Source organism: Panthera pardus, unplaced genomic scaffold (assembly GCF_024362965.1).
Source record: "Panthera pardus isolate Hobbes unplaced genomic scaffold, ASM2436296v1 HiC_scaffold_2, whole genome shotgun sequence".
Taxonomy (NCBI): Eukaryota; Metazoa; Chordata; class Mammalia; order Carnivora; family Felidae; genus Panthera; species Panthera pardus.
In genome coordinates, this window is record NW_026526765.1 from 106,319,539 (window position 1) to 106,342,262 (window position 22,724).

A 22,724-nucleotide genomic window follows, 5' to 3' on the forward strand; every position below is an offset into this window, starting at 1 on the left:
TTGAAAATGGAAATTCTGCTACACTTAAGGGGATAGCAGAGTGTTGCCCATGTATTCTTCATCCTTTAGTAAGACTTTCTGTTTCTCATTCTTTTCCCCTCTATTTGTTAATACCTTTTTGTTTTACTTTGCTTCCTATTGAAACTGCATGGCCCATGTTGACTAACTTTGATTACTGAAGATGTGATCTGCCAGGTTTGTCCACTGAAGTCACTATTTTCTCCTTGGCAACTAATAAGGAATTTCTGAGCAGATACTTTGAGACTATGTAAATATCTTGTTCCTCATCACACTTTTACCCACCAAACTTAGTAACTCACACCTTCATTCTTATTTTACATTATGTTACATTTTAAATCAAATATAATATGTAAACAGGGTTTTATTTTTTTTAAATCCCACTTTTTAAATAAGCTCCACACCCATGTGGGGCTTGAACTCACATCCCTGAGATCAAGAGTCAGCATGCTGTATTGACTGATCCAGCCAGGGGCCCCCTCAAAAGCCATTTTAACCAATTCTGTTTTTATTTTTTGATTAAAAATTTTTTTCATGGTTATTAATTTTGAGAGAGAGAGAAAGAGCACACACCTGTGTGTGAGAGGGGAAAGGCAGAGAGAGACCGAGAGAGGAGAGAATCCCAAGCAGACTCTAAGCTGTCAGTGCAGAGCCTGATGCATGGCTCTGTCTCATGACCTGAGCCAAAATCAAGAGCTAGTGCCCCAACTCAGGTGCCCCAACCAATTCTGTTTTTTAATTGTTCTATATAAAATAATATCAATGTAGAGATCATTAGTGTCTTCTAATCATATTTCCTCACCCATTGTTTCATCATTACAATCCTTGCACCATAAAGACAATTCCTAACATTATTGTTTGTCAGTTGTTCAAAATATTGTCACATTTAGTTTTCTTTATATATTTGGGCCATGGCTTTCTTTTCTAGCTTTTATATTTCTAGAGTTTCTAACTACTGTTATTTTGTCTTATTGTAAAAAAAAATAATGATTTCTTTACCAAATGATCAATATTATCCATTTTATTACACCTTGTATCTATTGCTTGGAATATATCCCATTCTTCTTTGGAGGCATTTTTCTCTTGGAATCTACTGGTTTAATTAATTTTTTGAACTACTGTACATATCTCATCTTGGGATGCTTCTTTCCTAGTTAGTTCTATGTCTTAACTCTTTTTGAGTTACATCTTTTTGAGTTTACATCATGACTTTATTGGAGAACATCTTCAAGTAATTACCTCAGAAAATGTGTCTGGGAAGTAAAATTTCTGAGTCTATTTGCCTATTTGAAGGTTACTGTTGCTTTTGTGTTTGGTTAATAATTTAGCTGGATGTGGAATTCTAGTTTCAAAAATCATTTTTCTTTGGAACCATGAATGGTGGAATTGGGAAAGGGAAATATGGGGCATCCAATTTATGATATGGCTTTATGTCTTAGGGAAAGATTTAAAGATCTTTAAAAAAATTAGCATTGATTCATTTTGGGTGACAGACATCTGCTTCTTGTTCTTTTCTTTTTTTTTTTCCTAAGAATTTTCCTCAATGAAGGTGATATGTGATATGATCTTCTCTTTATCCTTTCTATTTCAAGAATTCTATTAATTTCAATTAATTCTATTAAGAATTCTATTCAAGAAGCTATGGGTCTTGTTTCCTTATCCTTACTTCATATTTAATGGATGCTTTCAGTGTAAAGACAGACACTCCTTCAGCTTAGAGAAATTGAAAAAAAATTTTCCTTAGTATTTTTCTTTTCTTGTTTCCTACCCCCTGCATTTTTGTAGCTGGTTCTTTACTTCCCTTGTCCTTCTCTTTTTCCATCTTTTTCTTTTTTGTGCTAAGTTCTATGTATGAGATTTATCCAGTTTTGCCTTCTTTTCCTTCAGTTGATTTAAAAATTACAAGCAGTCATGGTTCTAATTTTCAAGAGATTCCCTTTTTGATTGTTCCTTTCTTTACATTTTATTCTTATTTCTTAGCTATGCCCAGAGTTGTTTTTCTGCATTTTCCATTATTCATTCATCCACACACCAAATATTTATAAGTACCTATCATGTATAATAGACACTGTTCTAGGTGCTAGGAGTACGACAGTAAACAAAGGAGAAATCCCTATCATCACAAAACTTGTATTCTCTTGGAGAAGACACACAGTCAGATAAGTAGATAAAAATCACAGTATGTTGGATAATGATAAGTTCTCAGGTAGAAAAAATAGTGAGTAAAGACCTAAGGAAAATGAGGAAGGGAAGCTGACATCCAAAGAATAGGATTTCCAGGTGGAAATCTTCAAGTACAAAGATTTGATCTAAGAGTGTTTGGGGGACAGCAAGATTGCCCAGGCTGGAACTCAGTGGAAGAGAGGAAGTGTAATGGAAGGTGAGGTTAAAAAGAGAACTGGAGGCCAGATGGTAGGTTTTAGAGGACACAGTCAGGATAAAATCCATGACTCCAAGCTTGAGGTCTGAGCAACTAGAAGAATAAAGCAGCCATCAGTTGAGATGAGAAAGACTCAGGCATTTACTGAGATGGAAAAGCTGTAGGAGGACAAGATTGTGGGGTGATATATATCATGAGTTCAGTTGGGCATGTTAAACGTGAGGTGTTGTATAAGATGGTGGGTATACAAGCCTGGATTTGGCAGAGAAATGTGAATTATGGAGTTATAAATTTGGGAGTCATCAATATATAGATGACATTTAAAGCCAGGAGGTTATATGAAATTGCTTGGGGTGGGGGAATAATATAGATAGAATAAAGAAGAAGTTAAAAAAAAAGTGGTTTAAGGAAATGAACCTTTGGACACTCCAGGAGGTTAGGGAGCTCAGAAAGATGTGGAGGAGACCAAAAAGCATAGTGGAGTAAGAAAGTTGAAGGAAAGCCAGGCAAAAATCCTAGAAGCTAAGAGAAGGAAGTATTTCAAGAGAAAAATCCTGCCATTGGATTTATCAATGAGGAGGTTGTTGGTGACCTTGACAAAAGCAGTGCTGAAGTCATAGTGGCATTTGGAAAACAGAGAAAAGAGTACATACATAATTATTTTAAAGACTTTAGGAAAAGTAAGAAATGATCAGTGACTACAGGTATGAATGAGTTCAGAGGAGGTTATGTTTTGTTTGATAAAGGTGGGAATGATTATGTGGAGAAAAGGAAAATTTCTCTAGTGATGTCCTTGATAGGTGAGAAGGGATGGAATCATAAATAGGATCACTGTCCTTAGTGATTAGGAGAGTAGACAGTTCATCCATAATAAGAGGAAATAAAATAGATTGTATGGATATGAGATGCAGGCAGGTGGGTATTTGTGTTGTAGGACTTTGCAGGAGGTTGTATGATGTTCAGTGGAATGGAACATGGCAAGATGAGGTATTAGGGGATTAAGAGGTATTAGGGGATTAAGAAAGTATAGAATATTTATCCAGGTGAGCAGGATACTGAGTGTATTAGAGAAACATAGTATAATTGCCTTGATGCATTAAGAGCACAGTTGAGATTATGGTTATGAATTTAAAGTGAGACTACTCAGCATCTTGATGTATCTTTCAGTGGGCAAATGAGGCTGCAAGCTTGCAGGCCCAGAGTAGCAAAACTGATCTAATCAGAGTTGTGGGGTAGCCAAATAAATTCTGTGAAGGGAGAAAAGGGCAAGGGAATTGAAGGTGGAACTGAAGATGGATTAAGAGGGAAATGAGGACATTTAGTGGATGGAGGATAATGAAAAGGTGGTGGGATCACTGGGTTCTGGTGGCTGTAAAAGGACTAACTCTTGGAAGGGAGGTATTAGAGGGACAGTGCTGGAAAGACAGAAGGATGCGATACTTGAAATTGAGATTTGGGCAGGGTTGCAAATATTGAAAATACTGAATTCTAGGGGTGTACTGTGGGTCCGAATGCCTAAGATAAAGTGAATGACAAGATATTTGTTGAACGGGTTAAGGAATTGAGACAGCAATGGGTGAAGAGACCATCTCTGTCAGTAGCCCTTAACCTGGGGCCCATGAATGGAATTCAAGGGGTTTGTGAACTGGACTGGGGAAAAGTGACATCTTTATCTTTACTAATTCTTCACTGAAGTTTAACATTTCCTTCAATTATGAATATAGGTAACAAACCAATAAAGTAATAGTTCACCTCAATAAAAATTATAGATATTTTCATATCATGTTACAATTTTTGTAGGTTCTTCAAAGGACTATTTATGTTAATCACTATTACAAAATTATGATAGCCATTAGATCCACTACACATCTTATTTAAAGTCTTACAAAAAGCCATGTGTGTTCCTATAGTACATTTTAAAAATATTTTGATAATGGTATTTTACTACAACTGGTTTTCTTTATAATCCTATATATTTTTTTCGATGCTTACAATTTTATTCTGAGAAGTAACCCCTAGTCTTTACCCCCACTAGACTTCTAAAGTGATCTGGGGCACACACACAGAACTTTTAAGAACTGGTGACTTAAGATACTGAAATCAACGATTATTTCAGGAATGGTATTGCAGAGAGTGATTGATCCAGAAGCTAAAATCTTCAAGAAATGAGGAAAAGTGACTATGGGTCAGTAAGTAGATAACTGCACCTAATGGAGGAAGAAGGTGATGGCATGAGATTGGAAGCTGGTGAGGGATTTTTTGTTTTGGAGGCGGGAGAGAGCGGGGATTGTTTAGAAATGGCAGTGAATCACAAGGACACTTACCCTAACTCCAAGTCCAATAGGAGGCAGGTAGGAGAGAAAGCGGAGGATCCACCATTCCAGAGGATTACAGGGAAGAAAGAGTGTGTTTAGAGAGATTCAGGTGTTTGAGCAAAAAGAAGTGAATATTCACAAATGCAGCTGAGCGTGTTTGAGGAGGCACAGTGGATGTGTTTTAAATGGCGAAAGGGGAGAGTAGGATACGAGATCTGAAAACATGATGCACATAACCATATGGGGACTAGAATCCAGGGGTTGGGTCTTGGGCTTCTTGTAGGGTTTGTGTTGTCAGGGAAAGAGGACATGATGATTTTGATCCTGATGGCCTGAGGCAGACACTGTAGGGATGAGTGGGGATGCTGAGGGAAGTGAGAGCAGGGCTCTTGCTAGGCATGTGCAAATTACTGGGACCCGCACTTAACTCAGGTCCTCCATCTTCTACCCTCAAACACCTTTCTAAGTTCAAAATCATTTTTCCTTTTCTTCCCTCTAGCCCCAGTAGCTCTTTGCTGTATTCTGTATGCATACTTATATATTGCCTTCGTGTTCGCCATTCCCACTGTCTGATCTGGTCTTTCATAAGATTGCTCCTTTAATTTTGTTCAGTTTCTGTCCAGATATCACCTTATTAGAGAGGATGTCCCTGACCATCTTAAGCAGTATGTATACTTCCTTCACTTCTGATTACTCTCTGTCTTCTTACACTGCTTTATTATTTTTTCTTAACATTTAACACTACCTGATTGGTCATTTATCTGGTGACATGAATTCCTTTTGTCTAGCTCCTTCCACCAAAATGTAAGCTCCATGTAAGTTGAATGTTGCCCCAGTGAAGCAGTAGAGCCCTGTGTTAATGATGTCAGGTCTCAAATCACAGTAACCATATCCCAGTCATGGCCAATTATTAACTCAATGATCTTATTCTATATACTTCAATTTCCTTATCCATAAAATGAAGACAATTATTACAAAAGTCTTATAGGGTTGTTTTGAGGTTTAACTGGAACACACACACACATGCACACACACACACGTGTGTGTGTATGTATAAACTGTATGTATGTATTTATATAAATGTGTGTGTCCGTATATGTGTGTGTGTGTGTGTGTGTGTGTGTGTGTGTGTGTGTATGAACTGTGTATTTATAGAGAGAGTAAGAGCAGTATCTGATACATGACAGGCACTTTAGAATGGTTAGCCATTATTATAATTTTGATCTCTGATCAGTCACCCTGAAAGGGAAATAAAGATTTGACTGCTTCTGTAGTGGCTACAAAACAAACAAACAAACAAAAAAACTGCATCCCCACCACATAGAATAGTACTTGCCTATGTGATAGGCACTCAGATCATCTTTGGTGAAAGAAAGAAAAAGTTAAGTCAGAAACAACTCTCAGAGGGTAAGGCGATTATACTATAATGGCTAAGAATCCAAGCACCGAAGTCAATTGAATGAGTTGGTTACTTAACTTTGTTCAGTCTCTGTTTCTCATCTGCAAAGTCGAGCTGATAGTAGTACTTACTTCAGAGAACTGTTAAGATTAAATGAGATAATGAGTATAAACATCTCCCAGAGTACGTAACACAAAATCTCTGGATTTTTTTCCAGTCTTTCCATTCTTGAAACTAGAGATTTTGTTTACTTACCAGGCTTCTGACTCTGTTTTTCCCCAGCAACCTGAACTTCTTGTCTGGGACCTTTCAACATCCTTCTGCCCACAGTTTAGCATGATATGATTTTAGTGCTCCACCCTTTCTGGGCAGTACTCTCCAACCCCACTTCGTACACTTCTCTCTTATAAAAACTTCTTAAACATGCCCTCTTTTCTGCAGGAACCATGCTTGCTCAGTTTGCTACCACGCTGTTAATCTTCCTAGTAATGTAATTCATGCTCAGGTATTAGAGTTTGTTAATGGCATATTATGTTAGGCCTGTCAGTATTTGCACTTAATTTAGGGACTAATACACTTAAAGTAAAGCAAACAATGGTGAAAATAACATGAAGTACCTAATCCCTGTTTTTTTGTTTTTTGCATTCCTTAGCTCATTTCGCGTGGGTGCCTGCCAACTTCATCTATAAATTAGAGCAGTTCTGATTATGTCTTATCTTTCTTTCCAAGTATGTGGTACTTAACATGAATTTCCCTAAACACAATCATAGAGGTTTAGATTCAAAGGGACCTTAGAGATTATCTGGACCAGAGATTTCCAGCTTTTTTCTTTTTAAAACAGCAAAACCCTCTCCTCAAATGAAATGTTATGTGGAAACATACTATATAGATTAATAAAAGCACAGCCAATTGCTGAGCCCAGGAATCCAAGCCCTATAGGTCTCCCTTTGTTGTCTGGGGCAATCCCCTGAGGGCACTTTCCTGAAACCCTTAGGGCTCCCTAGAGTGCTGTTTTAAAACCACTAATTTACACCAACCCTTTCATTTTTCCAGCCGAGGAAATACACCCAGAGAGTTTGTGTTTTATCCAGTGTTACAGGATAAATTAGTTGGATTAAGAGCAGTCTTCACATGTGCCATGTTTAAGAAAACACTATTGGACCTTTATGGAAGGTCTTATTTCTAATGCAGATAACTTTTTCTATCTCATTTCTTTTAATCAGCCAACTTTTATTTGGTGTTCATACTACTTAGGGGATACTTTCTATGACTGTAACTGATATAAAGAATTATATCAGTGAGACACAACCCCTGCCTTCAAAAAGCAAGTAGTACATTTGGGAAGATAAAATATGCAGTAGAAATGTTATACCAAATTTAAATATAGCTTCAATACTTGAGATGTAGCAAGGAAGTGTGGAATTAATTATAAAGAATGATACCAATAATAAGCTTTTTTGGAGCTCAGAAGTGGGTGCTGATACTTCATTTGGACTAGAGAAAGTTTTAAAAAGGAGCTGTGGTTGAGCTCTGTACTTGGCCACATAAATAGGTGTAAGGAGTATGTCATATGAACAAGAGCAAAGCTTCTGTGAATTGCAGCTCCTACATTTATCTCTATATAATGCTGGGGAGGTTCTTAACCTCTGAGCCTGTTACTTGGTCTGCAAAATGGGGATATATCGGATGTGTATCAGTTAAGTACATATTAAGTGGTGTAACATAAACCTTAAAATGTCAGTAGTTTATAACAATAGAGATTAATTTTTCCCTTATATTGGTGTTTATGTTGGACTGCTTTCCATGAAGTCACTCAGTGACCCAGATTGCTTCTCTTTCAGCGTCTGCCTTCTGTGGGTAGTTTTTCAGAAAGAGTAGAGAATTCTCCTGGGGAAGGTTTTCATGGGCTGGGCTTAAAAGTGGTGTATAGTATCTGCCTGTTTTCCATTGGCCAAAACTTGAACGGAGCTATACCTGAACACAGAAGATGTGGTGCACAATTTGGAAAGGAAACAAGTTTTAGTGAACACAAAGAGGTCTCTGCTTCGTCAAAGAGTTTTGGGGAAGATTGGAGGAAATATATGTGTCATGTTTAGTACAAGGCATGGGGGCATGTAGAAGAATTTAAATGTCCTTTTCAAAGTATAGGTAAATTTATAGAAGGTACATATTGCTAGGTACAGATAATCCACTAAATTTCTATTAACATGCATTGTAACTTCTTTTTGGAGAGATATCAACTTATTTTTGACTCTTGTTAATAAATGATAATTAATATTTAAAATGATCCTTCCTGGTAAATTCTTTGTTTCTTTTTCTTTTAGCATGGTGTAATTGCCACAGAAGATGAAGAATATTTTATTGAACCATTAAAGAATACCACAGAGGATTCCAAACATTTTAGTTATGAAAATGGCCATCCTCATGTTATTTACAAAAAGTCTACCCTCCAGCAACGACATCTGTATGATCACTCTCATTGTGGGGTTTCAGGTGAGTGCGTGTGTGGTTTTTACAAAGTCTATTGTATTGTATTGCCACTCTCTTTCTTCTGACACTATGGTAAGTGAGGTTAATAATAAGTGTAAATAGGAATTTGGGCAATTGGAATGATAATGCCCAGAGTTCTTTTAAAAGATGTCACCTATCCAAATGCCATAGGATTTCACTCATATTTGGAATTCTCTCTTTCCATCTCTCTCTGCCCCTACCCCACTTGCACTCACACGCACTCTCTCTTGCTCTCTCTCTCTCTCTCTCAAATTAAATAAATAAACATTAAAAAAATAAATAAGTAAAATTGAAGAAATGTCTTAAAAGAAAAAAAAGAAACATACAGCAGGGACATTAGTGGTCAAAAAAGGCTTCATGGAGGAAGTGACTTCTTTTTTTTAAATTTTTTAAATTTACACCCAAATTAGTTAGCATAGGGTGCAACAATGATTTCAGGAATAGATTCCTTAATGCTCCTTACCCATTTAGCCCATCCCCCCTCCCATAACCCCTCCAGTAACCCTCTGTTCTCCATATTTAAGAGTTTCTTATGTTTTGTCCCCCTCCCTATTTTTATATTATTTTTGCTTCCCTTCCCTTGCGTTCATCTGTTCTGTGTTTTAAAGTCCTCATATGAGTGAAGTCATATGATATTTGTCTTGGACTAATTTCACTTAGCATAAGCGAAATTGCATCCATGTAGTTGCAAATGGCAAGATTTCATTCGTTTTGATTGCTGAGCAATACTCCATTGTATATATATATACCACATCTTCTTTATCCATTCATCCATCAATGGACATTTGGGCTCTTTCCATATTTTGGCTATTGTTGATAGTGCTGCTATAAACATTGGGGTGCATGTGTCCCTTCCAAACAGCATCCCTGTATCCCTTGGGTAAATAACTAGTAGTGCAATTGCTGGGTTGTAGGGCAGTTCTATTTTTAATTTTGGGGGGAACCTCCATACTATTTTCCAGAGTGGCTGCACCAGTTTGCATTCCCACCAGCAGTGCAAAAGAGATCCTCTTTCTCCGCATTCTCGCCAACATCTGTTGTTGCCTGAGTGGTTAATGTTAGCCATTCTGACAGGTGTGAGGTGGTATCTCATTGTGTTTTTGATTTGTATTTCCCTGATGATGAGTGATGTTGAGCATTTTTTCATGTGTCGGTTGGCCATCTAGATGTCTCCTTTGGAGAAGTGTCTATTCATGTCTTTTGCCCATTTCTTCCCTGGATTATTTGTTTTTAGGGTGTTGAGTTTGATAAGTTCTTTACAGATTTTGGATACTAACACTTTATCTGCTGTGTCATTTGCAAATATCTTCCCCCATTCCATCAGTTGCCTTTTATTTTTGCTGATTGTTTCCTTTGCTGTGCAGAAGCTTTTTATGTTGATGAGGTCCAAGTAGTTCATTTTTGCTTTTGTTTCCCTTGCCTCTGGAGATTTGTTGAGTAAAAAGTTGCTGTGGCTGAGGTCAAAGAGGTTTTTGCCTGCTTTCTCCTTGAGGATTCTGATGGCTTCCTGTCTTACATTTCATCTATTTTGAGTTTATTTTTGTGTGTGGTATAAGAAAGTGGTCCAGGTTCATTCTTCTGCATGTCGCTGTCCAGTTTTCCCAGCACCACTTGCTGAATAGACTGTCTTTATTCCATTGGATATTCTTTCCTGCTTTGTCAAAGATTAGTTGGCCATACGTTTGTGGGTCCACTTCTGGGTTCTCTATTCTTTTCCATTGATATGAGTGCCTGTTTTTGTGCCAGGAAGTGAATTCTAAGCTGGGGCCTGAGGGATAAAGAAGGTAGCTGTGCACAAGTGGAAGAAATGTGGGTAAAGTGTTCCACATAGAGGAAATAGCATTTACAAAGTTTCTGAACCAAAAGAGAGAATGTCACATTGCAGTCATTACCAGTTCCTATAACAGGATACATATTAGAATGTGGGCTGCAGGGATAGGAGTGAATTTCACACTGGGTGAGAAGTGGCAGTGAGAGATGAAACTGAAGTGACAAGGAGGACCCAGACACAAAGGGCTTGTAAACCATGTTAAGGAGTTTGTTTATCTTAAGTGTGCTGGAAACCCATTGAAAGGTGTTAAGCAATAGGAATCACATGATCAGATTTGGGTGTTAGAAATATTCTCCTGGCAGTCCTATAGAGACTGAATAAGAGAAGAGCAAGACTAGAGGTAAGGAGTTAGGAGGCTCTTTAGTCTAAAGATTAGAAAACTTACAAAATAGAGGATATTTTGGCTTGGCATGATAGAAAGAATATGGTTTACTCTAGCTTTGGACAAACTACCCAGCCTGTCTGAGTACTTCTTTCAGCACACATTAATCACTCACATGTAATTTTGCTATCATTGTGATTGAGATGACTGTTTCTAGCATTTAAAGAACTTTTGTATTAAAAAAAAAGATTAGGAGTGCCTGGCTGGCTCAGTCAGTGGAGCGTGCAACTCTTGATTTCAGGGTTGTGAGTTCAAGCCCCATGCTGGGTGTAGAGATTACTTAAAATCTTAAAAAAAAAAAAAAAAAAAAAGATTAGATTTGTTCTGTGTAGTTCTAGTAGCTGAAACCAGAGGCAGAGTATTGCAGAAGCAGGTTTTAGCTTAATACAAAGAAAAGTTCACCAACAAATGATTTTAGGAAAAAATGGTATAGGTTCAACAAGTAGATTTATAGAAAATAGAATGGGTTATCTTATGAATTAGTGGATGCATCACTCTTTAGTTTATATCCATATGCTTCTTGGGCTCCTTCTGCTTCAAATATAAGTGCTCTTTGGAGTTCTTTCTTCAGCTGACTGTTCTCTTTTTGCATATTCTTTTCATGAGTAATCTCTGGAAGGTCCTTCTTGATGAAGAATAATTGGTACTAGAAAAAGGTGACTTTAAGTGAATCCACTTAAGACATGAAATAAAATTTCATAGGAAACAGTGAAAGAAAATTCATTGAGTAATGAAACTAAATATTATGGAAATAGTTTAGTTTTTCTTAAATTTAGCAAAATTTAGGCTATAATTACAACTATATGTAAATTCTTGAAAAACTAGGATTAAAATATTCAGTTGTTTATTGTGAAACAATTTTCTCATCACTTTTGCTGTAACATGACATCCTTCATGATCTTAAAGATCACTTTTTGCAAAAATACTTAATGATTTCATAATATTCTGAAAAATATCTCTTGACCCTTAGATATTCAAGTTATCCTCTTTTGAAGTGCCTGTCTTATTATTCACTGGCCTTACTGGGGCAGATCCTTCTTTTTCTAAGGTTTAAGCATGAGTCAGATAGTGCAGCAAATCCACTCTTAGTGCCATCATAAAATTCTGCCCTTTTTGGGGAAGATTTTCTTTTTCCACAGTCTCTCCCCCTAGATTACTGTGCTATTAGTGGAAAATAAAACAGGTCAATGATATATTCTTGAGTAACTAAAAAATCTTGAGTGGATTACTGTGACTATTTCCTAACTTTTAATCTATTCACCAGTCATTTCTGTTACCTTTAACACCAGTCCATTTAGTTCAGACCCCTGTTATCTCTTGCCTATACCACTATAATGACTTTCTAACTGGTCTTCCTGTCTTCAGGTTTGTTGTTCTGTCTTTAGTGTGTTTTCTCTTTAAATCTAGTTTAATTACACACCTTCAAACACTTCACTGGCTTCCCATGAGTGGAAAACATTATAGTAGTTCCATAGGAATATCACTAGAAAAGGTATTTTGTGTTTAATGAGTTTGAGATAGGTCTGGTTAAGAACTACTGATCTTGGGGTGCCTGGGTGGCTCAGTCAGTTAAGTGGCCAACTTTGGCTCAGGTCATGATCTCACAGCTCATGAGTTCGAGTCCCGCATCGGGCTCTGTGCTGACAGCTTGGAGCCTGGAGCTTTCTTTGGATTCTTTGATTTTGTCTCTTCCCTTACCCTACTTGTGCTGTCTCTCTCTCTCTCTCTTTCAAAAATAAATAAACATTAAAAAAAATATTTTAAAAAGAAAAAAAAAGAACTACTGATATTAATTCTGATACTATTTTGACAGCATAATTCAAATGACATGTGCATTTATGGGTGTTAATTGCCAATTAACTGGTTATTGGGAACTCAATTTTATATCAAAATATAAGTTGGAAAAACCATTTTGAAAGTGGGTATATTTATCTCCTATTCAGATATAAACTTTCCCATTCTAATTAGATTATGCTATTAATTTTTAAAAAATTATGAAAAATACCTGTTTTTTTGTAGAAAATTTAGTAAGTATGTGATAAAAAGAAAAACAAGGAAGTGAAAGTTGCTCCTTTACCATTACCCAGGTATAACTGAATGCTCCTATTATCCATTGTTACAGATATTATTGTGTCTCTGTACCTGCATGATTTACTTATGTATTTATTAGATAAATATTCATTTAGCATATATGTGTCAGGCTAGATATTGGATATGCAGCAATAAATAAAACAGGAAAAGTTTCTGCTCCCATGAAGCTTGTATTCTAGTAAAGAGAGACAGTTAACTAAAAAATCAACCAAGGAAACAAATACATAGCCAAGTACCAAGAAGTAACAGTGCTTTTAGTGAAAAATAAAGCAGGTCAGTGCATTAATTGTGAATGACTGTATGCATTTAAACATATTTTGAGATTGATGAAAAATATAAGATCTTATATCAGGTGGCAAAGAGATCCATGTGTTTGGTTTTGGGGAAAAGTTATTTATTGTATATGTTTATGGAGGAATATTTTCTTTAACATTCTATATTCTATGCAAAATTAAATTGAGCAAAGCATATGTAATGAGTGTGATTTGAATATCTACAAATCTTTGTTATGAAATAAAATTAAGTCAATTGCATATCCTATGTTAGACTAAAAAAGATATTAGTACAGATGATTAAACTTAACATTAAACAATTGACAATTACAGAATGTAGATACTGGTTTGTAATGATCTAATCATACTGGATTGATTTAATTTTTAAAATGAAACCAGAGGAGTGCTGAGGCCTAGGGGCACTTGTACCCCAATGTTTACAGCAGCACTTTCAATAATAGCCAAATTATGGAAAGAGCCTAAATGTCCATCCACTGACAAATGGATAAAGAAGATGTGCTGGCCTTGTAGAATCGGCTTGGGATTCTCTCTCTCTCCCTCTCTCTCTGTGGCCCTGTCCCATTTGCACATGCTCTCTATCAAAATAAATAAATAAACTTTAAAAAAAAAGAATGTCCATTAAAGACATTATATATACATTTATTTGATGGAGTGATAAGCAAACAATGTAAGTCTGAAATTTATGAAAATGATGATAACAGTAGCTACCTTATACTGAATGCTATTTAATGAGAAACACCGTTGCTGTGTTTATTTTGCCCAATAATGTCTAATTCTTTTCATAGTACTTGAAATAAATATAAGGTGAAATTGGATGGATCAGAGAAGTGAAAATGACAAAATAATGGAAATTAAATCCTATATTTAGACATTTAGGCTGTCCATCCAGAGAAAGGGAAAACAAGGCATGATTTGAATACATGAGTGGTTTTAGGATCATGGAAGACTGAGCAAAAGAAATTGGAATTATGTTAATGCAGAAAGGATTTTGACCATTTCAGCACAATATTACTATAAACTCAGTGGCTTAAGCAATATGTTTTTATTATCTCACAGTTTCTGTGGACCAGAAGTTGTACATGAATGAATTATCAACTTAGCCTTAGCCAGGACCGGGTTCTCATCTGGTCCTGACTGGGGAGGAATTACCACGTTTATTGGCAGCATTCAGTTCCTTGCTACTATAAGACTGAAAACTTTAGTTTGGGGCTGGTTGTCTGCTAGAGGCTGTCTGTAGTTCCTCGCCATGTATAGTTCTCTAACTTGATTGCTTGCTTCCTCTAAGCCAGCAAGGGAAGGACTCTAGGAAGAAAAATGCTACAGTATTATGTAACATAATTATGTACTCATTGATATATAATCATATACATTGCATTATCTTTGCTGTATTATACTGTTTAGAAGCAAGTCACAGGTCCCATCCACACTAAAGGGGAAGAGATCCCACAAAGTGTAAACAATAAGAAGTCTTGGTGACCACCTTAAGAGTCTTTCTAGAATAGGGGAATACTTATTGGTTATCTGGAAGTTATACTTTTTTTTCATGTTTGTTTATTAATTTGGGGGGAGAGAGAGAAAGCGAGCATGTGTGTGATTGGGGGAAGGGCAGAGAGAGAGGGAGAGAGAGAGAATTCTAAGAGGCTCTGTGCCATCAGCATGGAGCCCAATGCAGGGCTCGAACTCACTGTGAGTAAGATCATGACCTGAGCCAAAATCAGGAGTCAGAAACTTAACTGACTGAGCCACCCAGGTACCCCTGCAAGTTATACTTTTAATGTTTATTTCTTTTGGAGAGAGAGAGATACAGAATGTAAGCTGGGGAAGGTCAGAGAGAGAGGGAGACACAAAATCTGAAGCGGGCTCCAGGCTCTGAGCTGTTAGCACAGAGCCCAATGCAGGGCTCGAACTCATGAACGTTGAGATCACGACCTGAGCCAAAGTCAGACACTTAACCAACTGAGCCACCCAGGTGCCCCCTGGAAGTTATACTTTTGAAATAAGAAATACCATGTCTCTGCCTCTCTGGACCTTTAGGAATAAAAATACTTAATTTATATGAGTTTCAAAAATATTTTACTGATACTTTTCATAGTCATTTCCATCTCTTACTGCTGAAAACTTATATCAAAGTAATTTCTAAAAGGCAAAGGCTAAAGAAATTAGAAAAATAATAGAGAATACTGCCAATTTCTGTCAAGCGTATTATATAAATTAATCTGATTTTCCTCACTAAGTTTGTCAATAAGTAGAGGTTAGAAAGGCTTCTTATTCAACATACAGATATGAAAGTGAAGTATGCAGAGGACCTGTACCTTTTCAAGTTTATTAAATAAAGATGAATATAAATCAGTCAAGTGTTTACAGATGCCATCGTACTAAAAGGTTGCCTGTGTACTGAAGGACCAAATGTCTAGAAAATGAAGGATTAAACTGTAATCCACAGTAAAATGTAGTTTAAATCAAGTTATGCTGGAACCATAATCTTGCAACACTCATTCTAACACCGTTTACCTCTAGGTTTTAGAAGAGGAAAACTTTGGGTTCTCTGTCAGTATAAATACTTGTACACCGCAAAATTAAATAAAAAAAAAAATTCAGTCTTTTCGAATTGAGATTTCTAGGTATGCCTGTATGGCTCAGTTAATTTAAGCAACCGACTCTTTATTTCGGCTCAGGTCATGATCTTGTGGTTCATGAAGTCAAGCCCTGAGTGGGGCTCTGCACTGACAATATGGAGCTGCTTATGATTCTTTCTTTCTCTCTCGCTGCCCCTCCCTCAATTATGCTCCCTTCCCGTCTCTCAAAATAAATACATAAACCTTAAAAAAGTATTGAGATTTATAGGGCAGAATTCCTCTAATTAAGAGAGTTTAAACGTCAAAAAAATATATATTTAAAAAAAAAAAAAAAGAAAGGGGTGCCTGGGTGGCTCAGTCAGTTAAGTGTCTGACTTCGGCTCAGGTCATGATCTCACAGTTGGTGAGTTCAAGCCTCGCATTGGGCTCTGTGCTGACAGCTCAGAGCCTGGAGCCTGCTTTGGATTCTTTGTCTCCCTCTCTGTCTGCTCCTGTCCTGCTCACACTCTGTCTCTGTCTTTCAAAAAGTGAATAAATGTTTTAAAAAAATATATTTAAAAAAGAAAGTTTAATAAAAGCATCCTACTTTAAAATAAATACTGTGAAGGAATAGGATTTTGTGGGGAGCCTGACTGGCTCTGTTGGTAGAACATGTGACTCTTGATCTTGGGGTGGTGAGTTCAAGCCCCACATTGGGTGTAGAGATTACTTAAAGGCATTGGGGCACCTGGGTGGCTCAGTCGTTTGAGCGGCCGACTTCCATTCAGGTCATGATCTTGCAGTCTGGTCCATGAGTTCGAGCCCACGTTGGGCTCCGTGCTGACAGCTCAGAGCCTGGAGCCTGCTTTGGATTCTGTGTATCCCCCTCTCTCTGCCCCTCCACTACTCATGCTCTGTATCACTCTGTCTGTCAAAAATAAATAAATGTTAAAAAAAATTTTTTTAAAGGGAATAGATTTTTGCAGTGTTAATGTTCTTCATCAGAACTATTTTAGAGGGGCTGCTGGGTGGCTCAGTCAGTTGAGCATATGACTTTGGCCTAGGTCCTGATATCACTGTTCCTGAGTTCAAGCCCCATGTTGGGCTCTGTGCTGACAGCTCAGAGCCTGGAGCCTGTTTCAGATTCTGTGTCTCCCTATCTCTCTGCCCCTCCCTCACTTGTGCCGTCTCTTTCTCTCAAAAAGAAAAAAAAAAAGAAAAAGTATTTGAGAGTGTTTAGAAAGTTAATGCTCTAGTTGTTTTTAGAAAAAAAAACTGTATAAAGTACATACTCTATATTTAAAAGTATTATCACATAATCACTGAAATAATATGAAATGATTATTTAAAAAAATTTTATTATGTAATTCATTGGGCTTGTTTTGTTTTTATGAGCAGCTATATGTTATTCATGTTTATTTTTTCAGATAAAATGATTGTTTTGATACTTGTAAAAAGTTTAGTTTTCTCACTGCCGCATTTCCTCATCCCTTCTCCTCACTATGAAAAGTCTTACTGCTTTAGATAGTTTATGAGAAGCATGTCTATATGAAAGATCTAAAAATAAGTAAGTTTAATTAGTGAACCTATCTGAATTAATTATTTTTATTGTAGACCTCATAAGAAGTGGCAAACCCTGGTGGCTGAATGACACATCTACTTTTCCTTCTTCACTACCAATTAATGGCACGCATATCCGCCACAGACAGAAGAGATCAGTAAGCATTGAGCGGTTTGTGGAGACATTGGTAGTGGCAGACAAAATGATGGTGGGCTACCATGGCCGCAAAGACATTGAACATTACATTTTGAGTGTGATGAATATTGTAAGTTTGATGCCTCTATATAATATTTTAACTTAATAATGTGTGGTTTTGACTAAGGTCATGGATTTTTAATGTGAATTAATGATTTTAAAAATTTACTTGTCTGAAATGAGAAAAAAATGATATATTAATGTTTCAATTACATAGGAAATAAATGTAAAGGTGACTTTATTGTTCATTTTCAGATAATATGACAGTTTGAATGGGTTGTACTAAATCTTGTTTAAGAGGTTTTATTTGACTTGGAACATCAGCTCACCCTCTTAATTACTATTTGTAGTTCAGTTTTAGGAGAAAATGTTTCTTGAGGTAGATTTGTATAACAAATCTTTTATGGAGGCATCTTGGGGGTAGAGTTCTAAGTGGTATGAGATCAAATAATACCTTTTTATATACACAGTGGTTAAATTTATGAACAATTATTTTACCATTCTTTAAAAAAATATTAAACAATCACCCTATGATTTTTGTCTGACTTTGTGTCTTTTCTTATTTTCTGGAGGTCAGGTTGCCAAACTTTACCGTGATTCCAGCCTAGGAAACGTTGTGAATATTATAGTGGCCCGGTTAATTGTTCTTACAGAAGATCAGGTAAGAATGAGTTAGTTTAGAAACCTAAAACTCTTAACAGACAAGCTATAGAATTATGTATTACAAAATAAAATATCTTATTATTGGAAGTTCTAGGAAGTTCTAGTTGAATATGATTTTCACTCCTAAGCATTTAATATTTTAAGCAAATTTTAAATAGTTTATAAGAATATACCTCTTATGTCATGTTAGAACTATATATATGTATATTAGCTATGTGTTTCAGTAGAAAGATGAGTATTGGCATGGCAGATCTTATAATAGTGGTTTTGGTTGCTGATGATCACATATATTCACATTATCATTAAAGCTGACACTAGAAAGAATGTTCAATAGTACACTAAACTCTAGGTCAGATATTACAGAAATAAAAATTGGCAAGAGATTATTCCTAGAAACCACTGCTTCTAATTATAGTCCCACTTTAGTCTTCAGAAGTTTTAACAACTGACCTTAGTAATTTGTTTGGAACATTTCTGGTATGCATGTTGTATTGCAGCCAAACTTGGAGATAAACCACCATGCAGACAAGTCCCTCGATAGCTTCTGTAAATGGCAGAAATCCATTCTCTCCCACCAAAGTGATGGAAACACCATTCCAGAAAATGGGATTGCCCACCACGATAATGCTGTTCTTATTACTAGGTATGGCTTGTTGCAAATATTTTACCTCTGATTGTTGTGTTTAATATTTTAACTATATTTGGTTCTATCTAAAGCCTCATTCAGGTAATAAGTATGTTGAAAGCAAAATGTTAATTTGTTATTCACCAGTGAGACAATATACCCTATTATTGTGTTTGCATCAAATGAATCAGATAAGAAAAAAGAACAGATTTAGAGTTGACTTAGAAATTTAATAAACATCTTTCCTTCTACTGATATCTATTCATAAAGCTTAACTGGAAGCTCATATATGTTTTATTAATTGAAATGCATAGTAAAACAAAGGTTAAACAGTATGAGAAGATTAAATTTTAAAAACAAAAATGAGTCATCACTCTTTTTATAAAATATATTATAAAATATAATGTTATAAAATATATTAATTATTCTTACCTCTAAATTATTAAAAGCGAGGACATCAATAGTTGTATAATTTACTTAGATGAATTTTTTATATTAAATATAATTTATTGTCAGATTGGTTTCCGTACAACACCTAGTGCTCATCCCAACAGTTGCCCTCCTCAATGCCCTGGATGAATATTTATTTAATTAAAAACATTTTAATTATGGTATAAAGAAGCAGATATATTACATTATATGTTGAATAGCTTGTTTCTCAGCAAAATTGTTATTTGATGATAAACCAGTGAATTTTTATATTTCTTTCCAAGTTTAGAAAACTGTGTTCAGATCCTTTTATTCCTTACTCTCCAATAAGAACTCTGTGAAGTAGATATCATGATTATTTTTCCCATGTGAATAATGAGGAAACTAGTTCAAAATACTTAAATAGCTCAAGATCACTCATTTAGCAATATAAAGTTCAGGGCTCAACCCCTGGTGATCCTATCTTCTTTGATTGTACGGTGATTATACTATACTTTGATTATAGCTTTCTTAGTTTGTTTATACCCTAATTACGACTGGTGAGAAGCATGCTTAAATCATTTTAAGATGAGCATGCCTTTTGACCTGCTATCAATTTAAAAAAAAAAAAAAGCAATAAACAAAATGGAAGCATTATTCTATCTTGGTGAAATGGAATTGCCTTTGTTATCTTGATCATTTCTTTTAATTCACAAGATAGTATTTAACATGTATTTCATCTGTAGTGTGCCCATTGACTCTACATTAAATTCTATGGAGGGAGTATAAAGTTATATGGCATCAGAATCTTGAGATCTCAGAAGATAATGTGAATTTAGCTTTTTAAAAAATATACCTGTTAACTAAGTTGTAGATTTAAAGTTTCAGAGTTTATTTTTTTAACAATTACAATGACTTTAATTGACTTCATCTACCTGGCATCATAAGCCAGAAAATTTTGTTTATGACATGCTTGCTGAATAAAAACAACATTGTATGGGTTCTATATTCATATGTGTTGACATGTCAGTCTGATAAATTCTGCAATTCCTCGGAGTCTTGTGGTCTGGAATGATTCCCAAATATATTTGAGGAGTTAAAAATATACTAAGCATTGTACAAATATAGAAACCTTTGTGTAAAAATATATATGGATATGATTAGTGTCAATGAAATTACTACAGGAAAATGTCTGTTATATATGGTTAACAAAATGATTATAGATATTTACATTGGCTTCTGTGTTTATATTTATAAAGCCTACCTCTCCCTAAAAGGCAATGCCTAGTGGGCTCCTGGTACTTTACATTTTTGTTATTGTATGAGCATTCAATTTTTAACTTTTGCATCAGATGACAGTAGCTATACAAAGAGTGCACATTTATAAGTATTTGAGTAGTGAAATATGTCTGGGCAGTTAGCCATCCTTTCTTTGCACTGGCTACTACATTCAGCTGTCTGACTTGTTCCTCTGAATTGACCCACATATTTTTCTGATCCTCTGCAGAGCTCTTCCTTGTTTCCATAAGCCACTTTGAGTGCCTTTTTGATGCCTGAGGTTTGAACATGAAACTTTTGTTTTAAACTTGTCTCCTAATGGTCACCCTAGCCTTAGAAGTGATCTCAGAATTTAATAGGACAGTACTTTGAAGAGTTCATATCTCATATCATTTTAGATTGGTTATGTAGTGGAGCTTAGAAAAGTGTCTCTTTGAAGCAGCATAAAATGCCTTTTGAAATTGTTATAAAGTCCCAAAGTAACTTTTAGCTTATTTAAAAGTCTACTTACATAAAAGTCTAATTATCTTTGAATTATTAGGGCCATGCAGTGACATCTAAGTGTGATGAATATAATCTCTAATATTTAGAGTTTTTTATTGGATGTTTTACCATCCTTGATTCTTCCTTATTTATTTTTGGTTTGTGAAATTCAATATATCTTTAAATCATACTGTTACTCTTAGTGAAAATTATTATAAGAATTTTTATAGATGGTTTATATTAACATTTTTCATTGTTTCATGTAACTCACTTATTAACATGTTCAGGGTTGTGACTTCACTATTTATAGATAAGATCTTGATTTATGTTTGCTTGAAATGTCAGCTCACTAGGGAGATGTATAATGTGTTTACTGAGAATTCCAGAGAAAAATTGATAGGTTTATCTCCACTAGGACAAATTTTATCTTAGGGATTTAAATGTTTTAAGCAGAAAACCATTTGGAGCTATAGTTACTTAGGTAATAATAGTTACTTTTGAAAAAAATATAAAAACCCAAAAATACTATCTCCTGTTTGCAAATAATATTTTTTTTATTTGACATAAATTTAAAGCAAACTGTATTCTACAAAGCTGTAAGACCACCATGACTAGACAGAAATCAATAAGTAAAATAAAAAATTTAAAATTCTGTTGTTTTATCTGGTATCAAAAATACTGCATTAACACCAAAGAGTATATTAAAAACTATTTATATATGTACATACATTTTAATTTTATATGTACTTGTTTATTTTTATACATGTTCATATCTATATAATGAACATTTGTTATATACTAGCCAGCTTTATCTAATCTTTTTTTAATATTTGAAGTATAATTGACAGACAACATTGTACATATTTAAGGTGTACAATATGACTTTGTGGACCTGGGTGTTCATATATCTCCCCAGATATGGAAAGTTCTCAGCCATTATTTCCTTGAATAAGTTTTTGCCCCTTTCTCTGTCTTTTCTTCTTGTACTCCCATATTGCTAATATTATTTCACATCATGATGTCCCATCATTTAGATAGGATTTCTTCACTGCTTTTTGGCTTTTCTTCTTTTAGCGGGTAATATTAAATGACTTGTTCGCAAGTTCACAGTTTCTTTCTTCTGCTTGATCACATCTTCTATTGTTGCTCTCTGTTGCATTTTTAAATTTCATTCATTTCATTCTTCAGCTTCAGAATTTGGTTCTTTTCTATATTTTGACCTTTCTTTTGAACCTATTATTTTATTCATATATTCTTTTCTGATATCATTGATATATATTCTTTTTTAGGTTGCTGAACTTTTTAAGAATAATTATTTTGAATTGTCAATTTGTAGATTTCCATTCCTTTGTAGTCACTTACTGGAAAATAATTGTATTCATTTGGTGGTGTCATATTTCCTTGATTTTCCATGTCTCTGTAGCTTTGTGTTGATGTCTGTGCATTTGATGGAAGAGTCACTCCTTCTGAATTTTGTGGAATGGTTTTAGTAGAGAAAGGTTTTTATCTGTGGGTGGGCATAAGGGTGCTGGCTGAGTTGAGTATGGTGTTTCTAGCTCTGGAGAAATTCCAGCAATGTAGTCTCTATACAGCTTTGTAAGCTGAGGTTAGCCTTGGTGAAGATTGCAGAGGTACTCAGTGGCCAAGGCTGCATTTGTCTGTAGCAGCAGTAAAGGCTACTAGGGACCACCTGATCTCTTTTTCTTTCATGAGGTACGTATATCACAATGGAGGAT

General features: G+C 35.4%; 1 protein-coding gene across 8 annotated transcripts in view; it reads left to right on the forward strand.

Annotated features, from left to right (window-relative positions):
* Positions 1-22,724, forward strand: part of ADAMTS6 (ADAM metallopeptidase with thrombospondin type 1 motif 6) — a 305,077-nt gene that overhangs the window by 12,027 nt on the left and 270,326 nt on the right. For all 8 annotated transcript variants that reach the window (XR_002071347.2, XM_053907329.1, XM_019414343.2 and 5 more), the window contains exons 4-7: positions 8,437-8,605; positions 17,390-17,601; positions 18,109-18,192; positions 18,692-18,837. Coding sequence is in view for 7 of the 8 variants with exons in the window: in XM_053907329.1 (XP_053763304.1) it covers positions 8,437-8,605; positions 17,390-17,601; positions 18,109-18,192; positions 18,692-18,837 (611 nt within the window). In the remaining variant the exon portion in view is untranslated. The remainder of the gene's footprint in view (positions 1-8,436; positions 8,606-17,389; positions 17,602-18,108; positions 18,193-18,691; positions 18,838-22,724) is intronic.